Source organism: Papilio polytes, unplaced genomic scaffold (genome assembly GCF_000836215.1).
Source record: "Papilio polytes unplaced genomic scaffold, Ppol_1.0 DF824325.1, whole genome shotgun sequence".
Classification (NCBI taxonomy): domain Eukaryota; kingdom Metazoa; phylum Arthropoda; class Insecta; order Lepidoptera; family Papilionidae; genus Papilio; species Papilio polytes.
In genome coordinates this window covers 99,336-114,246 of record NW_013524879.1, presented here as the reverse complement: position 1 = coordinate 114,246, position 14,911 = coordinate 99,336, and the positions used below count along the sequence as shown (strand labels likewise).

The window sequence follows — 14,911 nt, the reverse complement described above, 5'->3', positions numbered from 1 at the left end:
ACTTCACGCCTGTTTTCTGTGTGGTCGTGGTATTGCACCGGGCGAGCCGGCCCATTCGTGCGAAGATGTTAAAGCGGGCTCTACCACTGTACTGCACGTCTACACTGTAGACGTGCGATGGAAATAAATAAAAATACGGAACGTGTGAAGCCTATCTCGTAGCAAAGCTACGGACGTAGGCTTCTGCTACGCCGTAGCGGAAAGGAAAAAGGTTGTATAATTTCTATTGTACATTGATTATTCAAAGATAAATGAGTAAATATTGAATATAATAAAAATAGACATTAGTTTTTGTTAGGCGGAGTTATGTAATGTGGTTAAAATTATTTCGTTGTCTACAGATTAATGGACACTTATCAATGTCTGTCTGTCTGTCTCGCTCCGCGTCTGTCAAATTAGTTTAAATTTATTGGCACATGAGAAAATAGAATATAGTTATTATTATATTAATTTCGATTTTGTAAATGAAGGAGGGAATTTTATTTTGCGTTGATCAATGTGCCACTTCTTTAGAAAAATCATAAAATCGACTTGTGACCTCAATAAATAACAAATTAGCTATAAATTGCAATACACAGGGAAAGGCTTTCACGGCGTGACGTCACGCCGCCAAGCCTTCAGTTGTCTTGGACTTTATGTGTTTACCTGTATGGCGGACTTGTTATGATGATGACTGAAGGAAAAGTACCTAGTTTTATGACTACAGTATAAAGTAACTAGTTCTAATAAAAGAAATATTTGTATTTTGTTATTTTAGTCATTTTACTAATATTATAGAGAGGAAAATTTGTATTTAAGGATTTTTGTTTGTATTGAAATAACTCAAAAACCACTGGGCCGATTTAAAAAAAATCTATCACTAGTAAAACGCTACGTTAAGAATAAGTAGCCCACTTATAACCATTTTAAACTACAGGCGGACGAAGTCGCGAGCAACAGCTAGTGATGGAATATATTGCGCCTTGTACTATAAATAAAGACAAAAAAACATTCAATTTTGTATTACTCTTAAATAACATTATAAGTAAATATTGTCCAGACACAATACTTGTATATCTACCAGTACATCAACTACGTAGTTTGCAGCGCAAACAGTCTGTACGTCAGTAGGTTCAGTGTAACTTTCCCACTGTACGGGGCCGGCCCTTTACAAACAGAACAGCTGGAATATTACCACAAGTTGACTTGTTAGTCAAAATTGAAGCTTGGTGTTCCATGTTTGGAACACCAAGCTTCAATTTTTCTTGTTTAAAATGAAACAAAGTAAGAACTTTGTAATCGTAAAAATTTTGCATCGATTGGATGACAGTTTACCAATGTGACAGTTGTCACTGACTGATCTGTCATCTGATAACAGTTTTCCCGCCGTGTACCAATGTGATTTTCGATTTTTCTTACGGATTTCCGACGTTCTTACGGTGAAGGAAAACATCCTAATGCAACCTGCACATATCGGCAAGGAAATTCAAAGATATGTGTGAAGTCGACCAACCCGCAGTGGGCCAGCCCCTCGGTGGGGACATATAGTGAGCTGGTGACGATGGTGGATGACAGTTTATGTGTTACATAGCGGTTGTGAAATTTAATTCCTCGTAGAGATATTAATTGTGTTAATCCGGTGTCGCTTGTAGCTAATAAAGATACATGAATATGACCTTCACCAAATATAAATGGCACATAATACAATAGTCAAATTACAAATTACAGTTATCAAAACTGCAGTTATGTTAGCTTTAATAGACCAGTGTTAAGGTTTATTGGATAATTTCTTTTTTTATCATAAAATTATGTTATTCAGTACTTAGAATCGAACTCTATTGTAGTAATGACGTATTCTCGATCGCCAGTTATGACGTAGACAGTACAATTTATGTGAACAAACATTCGTGCGCTTTTCTGAACATTAGTTAGTTCTTTAGTTCAGTTTACTTCGCGCAGTCTCGCTGAGGGGACGTGTTATGTGACGTCACTAGTTCGCGTCTGCTAAGAATAAAGATCATGTCTTTAGTGAATTTATAATTTAATTTTGAGAGAATAGTAATATATGAGAATTTTACGGTTAGCGTGTGAAGTGTTTCAATATTATTTTGTTGTTTTTAAATTGTTAATTATCAGTGTTATAATAATAGAATGGTGTAAAATAACCACGATATTAGTTTATTTTACCTTGTTGGTTTACTAATAATTTTACTAGTGAGTTGAAATCATCGATTTTAGACAAATATATCTTATGTTTAATTATTTCATCTATAATCATCCCATTAGCAGAGTATTTGAGTTTACTTAGATATTATTTTAAACGATAGGTAAATAAGATGCATTGATAGCGAAAATATAGTTGTAAATATGACCGTATTCATAACTTCATGTTAATCGTGACAGTTAAGCGAATCTAGCATTAGTTACCCGCATTATAACTGCAGTTTTAACTATTACATACTCAACTGCATTTATTCCGCATTTTGTAACAACATAGATAACTGACTTCCTCATAGCAATTAGGTAGTTTTACCCGCGTTTAGTTGGCACGCCACGCAGTAGAATACTCTTGTTTTTGACGTGCCAAATCAAAAGCTGAGTACATAGTCGTGAGACATATAGTATTGTTTAATTGTTATTGCTGAGATGAAATAAGATATATTGAAACTCTATATCAGTAATCATATAGTACATGCTTCGTGATGTATAAAGTGTACATAACAAGTCATATTGAATTTTTTTTAATATACGTATTTATTCTTAAAAAGTAAAAGATATTAGAAGATATCTCTGTCGACCCACTTTCGAAGTTTCACCGCGACAAGTATTAATTAGTTTGTAATTAGTCGTGGGTGAAGTTAATGTTTTAAGTTAAATAATTACTTGGCTCCGTTAAGTTATCTTGTATTAAAATGTATCTTTACAATGTTACAATTGTGTAGAGTTTATAAAGAACGTATTTAAATATTTTATTCAATAAGAAACTTGTAAATTATCGACTTAAATAATAGTAAGGGATGAAGAATTTTTTCATATCTTTCATATGTTTTTTTTTTTGTCTCAGAAAGTTCGATGCAAAAAGTCAAGCCTTTAAAATTATATTATAAATGGTTCATACGTTAGAATCACTCATAAATAATAAAGCGAATCAATTAGGACATGTGCGTAAACACAGCCTAAAGAGAATGCTAATCATTGCCTACAGCTAGGTTTCCGCCAATCTGGCCTTAAGCACTAAAATGGCTCTATTTGATTTATTCTATGGGTACTAACTTAGATAATAGGGACTTCCTGTAGTTTTTATTTGAATAAAACTACCTTTTTTTCCTGTATAATATGTCGCCTGCCTTAGTGGTTTTATTTTTTATATGGTTATAAAAAATGTTTATGCTACGTAAGTGATTGTAGCAGATTAAGCTATACAAAGCAAAATTATTAAACTTGGTAACATTTTTAAATTTCCCATATAGCAATCTCTACACAGATAAATGCATCCGTTAACTATTATTTTATTTATATCGTCAGTTGTACTAAGTGATAGCAAGTGTTCAATGTTGTAGAGCATATTTACTGCACAAAAAAAATAAAATGAAAAAAAGCAATTATCCTTAGTAAAGATAAATAAAAATGTTCATATATAGGTGAGATGCCTATTACATATGTTCTCACATCTGTACGTTTTTCTAGTTTGAAATTTCTTTGAAATTTTTCTTCAGTCAGTTCTGTAATAATAGTCGGTACGCGCGGTTATAAAACATGCACAAGTCACTAAAATATATTTTTACGCGCATCGCTGAGGTTCTAAACATAAATAGTCGATATCATGGTCGATAAATTTACGAGATTCAAACAATATTTTTACGATGTAATATGAAAGATGTTCGGAAAGTTTCGATACGTTTTCTTACGTTTGTGTAGCAATATCGATGATTTATTTCAGGATCATTTATTACAAATTTCAGTCGATTCTTTAAATTACGAAATACGATATCTCTGAACGTTTATTATTGGTACTAATCATTTTTAATTATAGAAAATCAACTTAGATATCCAGATTTAGCAACTTACTTTTGCGTATAGAAAGTGAGCAAAATTGTGATTCGTTCGTGAATTGTGATGCGTGAGTGATTAGTGCTATCTATCTGTGAGAGGGTGTGTTGGTCGCCATGGCAACCCCCGCACCCCCGCGTGTCTCCCGCAACGTGTCCCTACCCGCGGGCAGGCAGCCCCCAGCCGTTGGCTTGCTGGCTCGCAGGACACTGTCAGAAAGGTATTGATAATGTTTACGTGGTTATTTGAATACAAGACTTTTATATTCTTGTAGTCAATATTCAATTTGATTCAACATTACAGTGTGATGCAAACCGAAAAGTGTTGTGCAAATTTAAGTCCGAAATCGGAGTAAGTTAGTTTGTTATTGGAAGTAAATAACATTGGTGTAGTTAAGTTAAAAAAGTTAATGTTTCGAATACAAATACAACAACAAACTAACCGATGATGTAGTAATGTGTAATAGATATTGTTTATCTATTGTTGAATATTTGTGCGGCGACGGCGTGTCTACTCTAGTATTTATCGTAAACGAACACAACGATTGTGATAATTACTGGATATTTAACAAACTGTTTCAAACAAAAAACACAAATTAAATATGCTTCATGTTTTAATTTAATATCTAAGGACAAAAAATACTTCTTCAAAGAACTGTATTATTCATGGTTACAATGTATTAACATTGACGTAGATGTACTTTATAATTTCGACGTGTAGAGGCTGATTGCCTTGCGTTGTATAAGGGTGTACATCCCTCCCACACCCTATAACTCACCCTGCTATCACATCGATAGATTGAAGATTTTAATTAAACTAAACTCAGTGGCTGACAGCAACTGTCATATTGTACAAGCACTTTAGATTATCCTGATGTTATTATATGAGTCATTCAAAGTCAAAATCAATATTTATTGATAATGAATTATTAATTAAAAATACGATGGATAAGTTGAAAATAATTCAAGATTTATTGTTGGTTTGTAAATAAAATTGGTAGCAATTCTAAATGGGTTTGTCTGCGGTATGGTGTCCGAGGAACGTGCCTCAGTAAGTCGAGTACAGAATTACCCGCGACGATCAACATCCCGTCCATGTTTGCTTTGGCGTTTCCTTCCCTCACAAACTTTGATATCATCTATTACCACGGTAATATAGTTTCATTAACTAATAAAATGTACTATTCGTACAGTTAAATGTGAACTTGTATACATGTAAAGCAATTGAATTGAATTTATTTATTGCTTCTTGTAGTTTGCTGAATGTCCATCTAAATGTATTACTTAGTCTAATTAGAAGATCTCATGTAACATTCTTATGGTGAAAGAAATGAGTGAAATAAATTTTGTATTCTCTAGCATTTTGTATTTGAAATATTTGTTTCTATATTGTAGTGATTTGGAGCCAGGCACGCCGACAGCGCCCTCTGGCAGCTCCAGCAGCTCCAGTCTATCTTCTAGAAGTAATGAGAGTAACACGGTCGCCGCTGACCAGCAAGGTTGGTACACTACTGGACAGTTGTTGCTAAATTAAATTTTGATAGAGTTTGTATGTTTGTAATAAGCATGTTGTGAGGTGACAGTAACTTAGCTTCCTCATCAGAGCTGTCAGAGGAGGAGGAGCCGCTGGCGGCGCAGTGGGCGGATAGCCTGCCGCCGCACCTCCTCGACACCATGCAGCTCTCTGCCAGGCTGAGGAAACGACAGGAGGTCATACATGGTGAGTAGAATGGGGGGGGGGGAGACTGCCTATTCTCTGATAACTGACTTATTTTACAATCTATATTGTAAGCATTGACCATTGACCCGCGACTCCGACCTAAGTTTAGAGCCTATGTTACTCATCGACATTGTACCTTTTAAAGCTAAAGGAATTTCGGGAATCAGTTCAGCAGTTTTTGAGTTTATTGGTTACATTTAAAATATGAAAAAGTCAAATTTGAGGCGCCATCATGTGATACTTTTTATATTGACAGACGGACAGGTTAGGTTAGTGTAAATTAGTTTCGCTTTATTTTTGTCTACAATGACTACAAAAGATAATTGTAAAATGTTTTAAATTTTGTTGATGTATTTGACAATATGTTTATTGTAGATGTCAGTCATGTGTAGTGTTGCCTCACTACACAAACACAGTGATGTCAGTGGACTTTAACAATGTACATTGTCTAGAAAATATCTGTAGTTAGTTCTTGAATCAGCGTTTATTCGTGAATTTCATTCGACGCCTACGTGACGTATATTTTTAAATCTGAAAGATTGATTGCTTTGCCAGAATAGTAACAAGTTGTTGAAAAGTTTCCTAGTTATGTAATTTACGTTATAAACTAGCTTTCGCTCGCGACTCCGTTCGCGTGTGATTATAAAAGTAAGTAGCTTATTTGTTCTTCCAGACTATTCATGTCCAATTTCATTGAAATCCGTTCAGCCATTTAGACTACATTAGTAAGATAAGAAAACTTAGGGTGATGGATGATATTTGATACTACGGTCTTCATTACTTTTGTGTCAATTGGGGTCACTAATTAAGCTACGAGGGCGGGCGAAGTGGAAGTTGTGAGAGGTGTGGTGTGGTGTGCGCAGAGCTGATCGTGTCGGAGGGGTCGCACGTGCGCTGGCTGAAGGTGCTGGACACGGTGTTCCACCGGCCGCTGCAGCGCGCGCCGGGCCTGCTGGCGGCGGAGGAGCTGCGCGCGCTGTTCCCCAACCTGCAGCAGGTGCGCGAGCGGCACGCGCGCCTCTACGCCGAGCTGCGGGCGGCGCGCGCGCTGGCCCGCGACCACCTCGTGCAGATACGGCCGGTCGCAGACGCGCTGCTCAACACGGTCAGTGAGCTCTAGAAGGCGCCGCCATGTGGCTCACATTGGCAACCTACACTGCACTAACTACTAATCTATATTTATCTATATTAAAATAATAAATCGTAAACACATTTTGTGGCGTAGGATCTCAGCAGTCATAGTATGTTTTTGAATAATTATTTCTTCAATAAAAAGTTCTACACTTCTGACATGCTTTAGGCTATTACACTTGGGGAGTAAATAATTTAGAAAAAATTGTCATACGGGAAAGGGAAAACTACAAGCTGACAACATCAAGGGAGCAAGGTTGCCATGGTAACGGTAATTGTTATCCAACGTGAAAGGTCTTAGTTGTCATTTGTGCTTTTTAATTTTGACATTTGCAATTGAAACACAAATGTAAACAATAAACAATAAAATAAATAGTTTTTATAATTTGATACGGATGTATCCTTACGGGAGCCGCCAGTACTAATGTAAGGTGTGGCTCAACGCTGCGCAGCTGGGCGAGGCGGGGTACGCGGAGTGCCTGGCGCAGTTCTGCAGCGGGCAGCGGCTGGCGCTGGAGGCGCTGCGCGAGCGCCGCCGCAAGCACAAGGAGCTGCACCAGTTCCTGTGCGGCCGCGAGCAGCTGCCGCTGTGCGGCCGGCTGCAGCTGCGCGACCTGCTCGCCTGCGTCTGGCAGAGGTCACTCCCCCCTCTCTCTCTCTCTGACACACACAAACTATAAGCAGATTTTAGTTAATTTACTAATATTCCTTTTACCATTCCAACTAAGCTGTAGACTTGTGCTAGGATATGGTTTACAATAGTCAAATAGCGGGATTTGAAACTTTGTACCCGTGATCGGAAATCCGTACATTAACCAACAGGCTATTGCTGCTTCAACATAGTATAACATTTTATTGTGTCATTACAGGCTAACAAAGTACCAGTTGCTGCTGGAGGGCGTGCTGAAGACGGTGAGCGAGGGCGGGGCGGAGGGCGCGGAGGAGGGTGCGGAGGGCGCGGAGGCGGCTCGGCGCGCGCTGGCCACCGCCAAGGACGTGCTGCACACCGTCGACACCGCCATACGCACCGCGGAGAACAGGAACAGGTCCGTGTGCAGCCCGCCTTAGCAGCGCCGCTCTGCCATGACCACACACAAGACAGACGTTAAGTGGAAGCAATTCCATGTACTGTCTGATGAGTGTCGTGTCGGAGGCTTCATATTAGTCCCTTTCCTTTCTCTTTTCCTCCAGTTTATTGTACAGAAAGGATAGGAAGGGAAAGTGGATTTGGGTGAATATCCTCTTTATGTGCTACTCCTCTGTTGATTAAGAATAGGCAACGCATTTGTAATTAAGGATGTCTGGGCAGCGATTGCTAGTATATTGTAGGCTCTTATAATATACTTGCTTGCGACTTCGGTCACGTGAAATAAAAAATATAGACATAGATTGTTAATGATGAAGGAATTTATAAAATTGATCCAGAAGTTTTTATGTTATTTCAATACATACAAAAATACAAATCATTCCTTTTTACTATATAAAAGTGTGCGAGCTGGAGTGGTGTAGTGTGAGGGTGTGTGTTGCAGGCTGCGCAGCATCCAGAGCAAGCTGGAGGTGCGCGCGGGCGGCGCGGAGTGGGAGGAGCTGCGGCGGCTGGACCTCACGGCGCGCGCGCTGCGCCTCGAGGGCGACCTGGCGCTGCGCAACGACTCCTCCAAGCGGCTCAACGTGCTGGTAACCCCCGCTGCCTGCCCCCCCACACCGCCACACCGCCACACCCCGCTGCAACACGCACTCTAACACGTCGCTGGCGCAGGCGCTGCTGCTGTCCGACTGCCTGGTGCTGCTGCAGCGCGAGGGCGAGCGCTTCGTGCTGCGCCCCATCGGCCAGCCCAGCCAGCAGGGCCCGCTCTCGCCCCTCATCATGTGGTAACGCGCCGCACACCCCACACCCCATCTCTAAATTAAACATATATTTGTCACTTACCTTTAAATCACTTTTGAGATGTTATATAACAAACAGCCATCCATTCATTTATAATAGTATGAGTTATAATTTAAATAAATGTTTGCGTTAGCGGATAACCTAATTACATAGTTGTCTCGTTCTAGTTCTCTATTTATAAAATAGATTAACATTTATTTAGACACGTTCATACTAAGAAGTCTACATAATTCTTTTTAATTCTAAAATCTTTACACGTTGGAAAGTTTCACAAATATTGTAACCTGTCAAGATGTCAATCGATTAATATATCGAAAATATGACGTCATCATACATCCTGCATATGAATGTCAATACAAAATGTACTGTATGTGTGCAGGGACAAGGTGCTGTTTCGACCGAACGCCGCGGTGCGCAACACATTCTTCCTCATGAACATCAACGGCGTGCAGATGCACGAATTGTCTGCCAACACCGCCGCGGAGTACGCCACGTGAGTCACACGACATACATCATACACACAAACACTGTAAATCAGTACATAATATTGTATGTTTGTCTGTGTGTATGAAGGTGGGTAAAGCACATCCAGCAGGCGCCGCTGGCCAAGCTGACGGAACTGAAGCCCCTCGTCGCGCACCACCATTCCCGCTCCAACGACGACTCCGGTAACACACCTTTTTACTTTCTGCTTACCTCTCTGATTCATTAGCGTGATGTTGTATACTCCATGACCTTCTATATTAATTTCTCTTTCATGTGTATAAAGAATTATTCCAATCTGATTTGTATTTTTTGAGATAAACGTGTACAAATAAATACAAAAATTGAATATGTATAATTCGACCGAATAAAAATGTATACAACTGGTAGGAAATACTTTGGATACATTTAAAATAAAAATTGATTTATTGGTGTAATGATATATTATAGAATATAGAATAAATAGAATAGTTATCCTGATGTTGAGGTTTACATTTAAGTATCCGATGAATTCATTGCATTTACAAATAACGTTTATTTTTAAAATATGTCAATTTGTCACAAAAAATCCCTTAACAGTCATTTCGTATTATGTAAAAGGTATAAACGTGTCAAGAAATCCATCTGACGCGTCCGAGAAGTCGTCATCGACCGCGGCCGACGAGGAGCGGGACAGCGAGCGTGACGCCGAGCACGTCGAGCGAGACAGCGAGCACGCCGAGCATGCCGAGCGGGACAACGAGCGTGACAGCGAACACGCCGAGCACGCGGAGCGCGCCGAGCGGGACCGCAACTCCGCCGACAGAGACGACAAGAGAGACGATGTCTCCAGGGTAGGAGACTCCGACGACTCCAGCAGGCGAGTTCACTACTTTTGTGATAGTGTGCCAAATATGCTACTCATTCATTGAATTCTCTGAAATGGCGAAGCGAATGACGAGATATAAGGATATTTCTTCTTTCTTTGTCCATTCCTCTGTTAGATTCGCTTTCTTCCCTTTATTTTACTTACTATGAAAAGGGCGGAGGTGGGGAATGTACTAAAATCCTTTTGTGTGGTCGTGGCGTTGCAGAAGGAGGCGAATTTACCGTGCGAAGATGTTTTCTGACGTCTACCACTTTAAACTTTTGTTATGATTATTCTATTTTGGGTTTTCCGTGTGCAGACAGCGGCGGGCGACGGTGGGACGCATCAGCACGCACTGCGGCGAGCTGCCCGCGCTGGCGCCGCGCGACGCGCTCACCGTCAGCGCGCCCGCGCACCACGTGCACACCGCGCGACAGGCGCTCACGCACCAGGGTATGTACACCCCCACCCCCATATCACTGCTGCCCATTCATATTCGCAATAGCAGAAGCCTTGCCTACCCATAACCAAAAAAGGACACACATAAGAAGGATATTTCCTCTTCTTATGCATCTACATCGGAGGGACGGGGATAGTGCGAAGTTGTCTTGTTTCTTGTTTATGACTCTCCCTCAGCGGATTGGGTCAGTGTCAAGTTTGTGGTTTTATTCTAATTTGGGAGAAACTGGTAGTGCGAAGTTAAAGCTCTACGACTGAAGTGCTGCTACACGTGTGTGCGTGTGTGTGTGTGCAGAGCGGCTGCGGCGGCTGGACGAGGTGATCAGCCGCGCGCTGCGCGCCAAGAGCACCATCGTGGGCGAGCTGCTGGGCGTGCCCGCAGACTGCTACGCGCAGGTCGCGGACCTCGCCGTCGCCGACACGCTCGGACAAGTCGGTCAGTGCACGGTACACTGGCACACACAGAGATGGACTCACTCAGTGTCAGTGTTCTAAATGACTCTGTTTGCAGATATGTCGGATATGGAGACCGCGGGAGCGGCGGACGGCGAGGTGGACATCCACCAGCTGCTTCTCGCCGCGCACGAGCAAGGTGAGCAGTAATACAAATTTATCTAAATATTGTCAAAACTTTTTGTCCATATATTTATATGAGTGTTGAAGTACATAGGTAGAGGTAGACTTAAAAATGGATGAATTGCCTGAAAGGTGACGTGAAAAAAGGAGTGATGACTGAGATGACGTATGATAGAGTTATGTAGAGAACAAGAACCTATAGTGGCGTAGCTAAGAGAGTAGGATAAGGAGGAAGTTGATGATTTTTGTTTGTAATATGTATAGCGAACCAACTGACGGAGCTGCTGACTAAGGCGCTGTCGGTGGACGAGACGAGCGCGATGGCGGCGCGCAGCGGCCGCTGCGACACCTGCCGCCGCGCGCCGCACGCCGCGCACTCGCAGCACGCGCACAGCACGCCACAGCAGGCGCACAGCACGACGCCGCATGCACACCACAACGATACGAACGCCCAGAACGACGGTAGGGCATTTGTACAACATTTTGTACAATTTTACAATTTTGTACATTTTTAATATTTGTAAATAAGAGTTAATTTTAACTAATTTGTGCTAAATTGTTTTTCAGAAGACTTGGAAATGTCCAGCGAGCGACCAGACGAGCTATCGGAGCTGGAAGACTGCCTGCGCTCCTCGGAGCAGGGCGAGGGCGACGAGGGCGTGTACGACCTGCTGCTGCCGCCCGCCGCGCCCCTCGCCCCGCCCCACGCCCCGCCCCTCGCCCCGCCCGCGCTGCCGCCCAGGGAGCCCGTCGAGCCGCCCTTCGGTGGGTTATGGTCTAATCATGTTTTGTATGTATTGATATAACTCAAAAACTACTTTATCGATTGAAAAATTCTTACACTAATAAAAAGTTACGTTATCAGTGAGTAACATAGGCCATGTTTTTTATTAATTAGAGGCGGACTAATAATGAATGTGTTGTGTACAGAGGCGCTGCAGGCGGCGGGCGGCGCGCGGCTGGCGCGGCGGCTGAGCGTGCCGGCGCGCGCGCTGGCCGGCACGCTGGCGCGCCTGCTGGCGCACGCGCCGCCGCAGCTGGCGCACGCGCACGCCGCGCGCCAGCAGCTGGCCAGCCACCAGGACCTCGCTGACGCGCTGCGCGCGCAGGCTCGCCGCGCGCACACCGGTACACACACACTTTATGATAATGTTTAGTACTACCCTTTACTTTTGCCTGAAATTAGAAATAACAAAATAAAGTGATTTACACGTTCTCTCAGACTATGTTCTATAACAATGCCAAATTTTATCGAGATTCCTTAAGCTGTTCCAAAGACATTTTTTTACAATTATCCATCTAAACTTTCACACATATAATTTGATACAATTCCAGATTACCAAATGACTGAGGAGATCTGCTTCCCCAAGGCGCTAGACGTGGATCGATCTCTACAGGTATAACTTTGTTTTTACATTTCATGTATTTCCTCTCTCCTCTCGTTACCTTCAATAGGTTTACACATGATTTAAAGTTTTTTTTATTGAATTGAATAAAAATGATTGTTTCAGGACCATCCAAGCAACGGAGGTTGATCCCGAGTGAGGCGGGGCGCTCGCTGACGCGCGATGTTTATGTCACCTTTAGTAAAGAACCAATTGTATATGTTAATGTCCCTCACTTGTATCTTACTTCCACACTGATGTCGCGAGCCGCTGTGTTATATATGTAGGACTGAACCGCTTCTACTATTGTAAATAATATGTTTATAAAGAGCGGAGTTTTTACGTCCAAGGCGGCTAAATGCGCTAAGGGCCGCAAGGGGGTTAACAGGGGGCGGAGACTGTGTGGAGGGGGATGTGTCCTCAGCCGCAGGGGGCGGAGTCTGTCAGGAAGGGGACGTGTCCTTAGCCGCAGGGGGCGGAGTCTGTCAGGAAGGGGACGTGTCCTTAGCCGCAGGGGGCGGGAGTCTCGTCGGGAGTATTATTCTGGACAATATTCTGTATTTCGCTGTAAATATTCGCGGCAGTAATTCCACTACTAGAATTAATGAATCCTGACTCGAGATAGAGTTTTGTCTAATCATTTATTTGTAAATATTTCGATTTTTATCTTTGTTGTTGTAATCATGATTAAAAACTATTGAATAATGTTATTTAAGATAGTTCCAATCCGTTTGTAGATATCTATGTTTTTAAGTGTAAAAACTCAGTCTCGAGTTGGTGGTATCACCTGCGAGTGTTAACACAACCCCACGTACCTTGTTATTGCCATAATGCGGAGCTGATGACGTCAGCTGTTTGATACACGCCACATTTATTTTATAAAAAAATATATTTATAGTAATTTGTGCTTTTTTTACGTTTATTATAATCGATGTGCTTGTTAGGCAATTTATGTAGAAATCGTATTTTAATCTAGATTTTTTAGGCTTTATATAAATATATTAAATCATGTGATAAATTACACAGCTTTTTCCTTCAAGTTATATACATATCTTAAGAGCTACAAAATTATTAAAATGCATATAAATAGATGTGTTAGTTTGCGCGTGTTTCAAACAGCTTTCGTTTGTATGAACATATTGTATATTACGTATGTCTAATTCAATCCAAATGAGAAATTTAAATACATACTCTGCTTAAAAATAACATTTATTTGAGAAAATTAATTACGTTCATTTAAATTCACACAAAAAAGTCTGTTTTGGATGTATTTTTAACACTTATAAATGTTAAATTTATATGTTCTCGTTATAATTTGTCATTTGTATTGCATTCGACTGAGGCGGGCTGCGTGTAGACCAAATTACACATTGTTGCACTATTTTATATATTTATACTAAATGTACGGTTATTCAGCAAATGAAACTTGTTGATGTATTTTGTATGAGACAGTGATTTTGAATGTAAAGCGCAGACACGATGTATGTATGGATGTATGGATGTATGGATGTGACGTCGCTTGCACTCCTGTAGACAATATTGTAACTAAATAGTGGTATCAATAAATACCTTTACACGAATATTGTGTTTTATTTCTTATTAGCTGTTGCTGACGTCGTCCACTTAGAATTTAAAAAAAATATAGCCTATGTTACTCAGTGGAAACGTAGCTTTTTAATGGTAAAAGAATATTTGAAATCGGCCTACTAGTGTTTGATTTATTTTAAGACATACAAAATAGAAATAATTCTACTTTATATTAGTACTAGCTGTTGCTCGTGACTTCGTACCCGTGAAATTAAAAAAATAATTAAAAATAGGTTATGTTGTAACATAAGCTGTTTTTACTAATTTTTTAATAAACAACTAGTACTAATATAAAGAGGAATGATTTCTATTTTGTATGTTTTGTTATGTAAATAAATCAAATATGTATATTATTACCTTGCTAACGTTGAAATATTTAAAAAATCGACCCATTAGTTTTAGAGTTATTTCAATACATACAAAAATACAAATCTTTCCTCTTTATAATATTAGTATAGATTGATCTTGAAGTGCTAAATTTCTATACTAATATTTAAGAGCAGACGCACACCTTAGACTAAACTATCGCACAACTGTCGTGAGATTGTCGATTGTTTCGCAGTCAACTGTTTAGTTGCACAACTAAATATCGAGTAGCGCACCTCCATATAAGCTCATAGGATTCAAAGCGAGACTAAACAGTTGTGCGATAGTTTAGTCCAAGGTGTGCGCGAGGTGTTTTAAAATTGCGAAAAAAAATTCCATTCAAAATTCAATTTATCTATTCACAGGTTATATGACCTTTAAGATAAAACGCATACAATATATTAACAAAATTATCAGTATAAAAACAGTTTGAAAACAAAT

At 40.4% G+C, this 14,911-nt stretch overlaps 1 protein-coding gene across 1 annotated transcript in view; it reads left to right on the top strand.

Moving 5' to 3' along the window:
* The window catches only part of LOC106100053, an 80,229-nt gene extending 66,132 nt beyond the window's left edge, over nucleotides 1-14,097 (top strand). The window contains exons 10-26 of the mRNA XM_013278793.1: nucleotides 5,424-5,527; nucleotides 5,632-5,748; nucleotides 6,612-6,853; nucleotides 7,332-7,516; nucleotides 7,749-7,925; nucleotides 8,409-8,556; nucleotides 8,639-8,751; nucleotides 9,147-9,260; nucleotides 9,341-9,435; nucleotides 9,851-10,109; nucleotides 10,417-10,550; nucleotides 10,852-10,992; nucleotides 11,068-11,148; nucleotides 11,397-11,594; nucleotides 11,700-12,260; nucleotides 12,468-12,529; nucleotides 12,644-14,097. Of these exons, the coding sequence (XP_013134247.1) occupies nucleotides 5,424-5,527; nucleotides 5,632-5,748; nucleotides 6,612-6,853; nucleotides 7,332-7,516; nucleotides 7,749-7,925; nucleotides 8,409-8,556; nucleotides 8,639-8,751; nucleotides 9,147-9,260; nucleotides 9,341-9,435; nucleotides 9,851-10,109; nucleotides 10,417-10,550; nucleotides 10,852-10,992; nucleotides 11,068-11,148; nucleotides 11,397-11,594; nucleotides 11,700-11,938 (2,347 nt within the window). The 3' untranslated portion in view covers nucleotides 11,939-12,260; nucleotides 12,468-12,529; nucleotides 12,644-14,097. The remainder of the gene's footprint in view (nucleotides 1-5,423; nucleotides 5,528-5,631; nucleotides 5,749-6,611; nucleotides 6,854-7,331; nucleotides 7,517-7,748; nucleotides 7,926-8,408; nucleotides 8,557-8,638; nucleotides 8,752-9,146; nucleotides 9,261-9,340; nucleotides 9,436-9,850; nucleotides 10,110-10,416; nucleotides 10,551-10,851; nucleotides 10,993-11,067; nucleotides 11,149-11,396; nucleotides 11,595-11,699; nucleotides 12,261-12,467; nucleotides 12,530-12,643) is intronic.
* The last annotated feature ends 814 nt before the right edge of the window (nucleotides 14,098-14,911 follow it).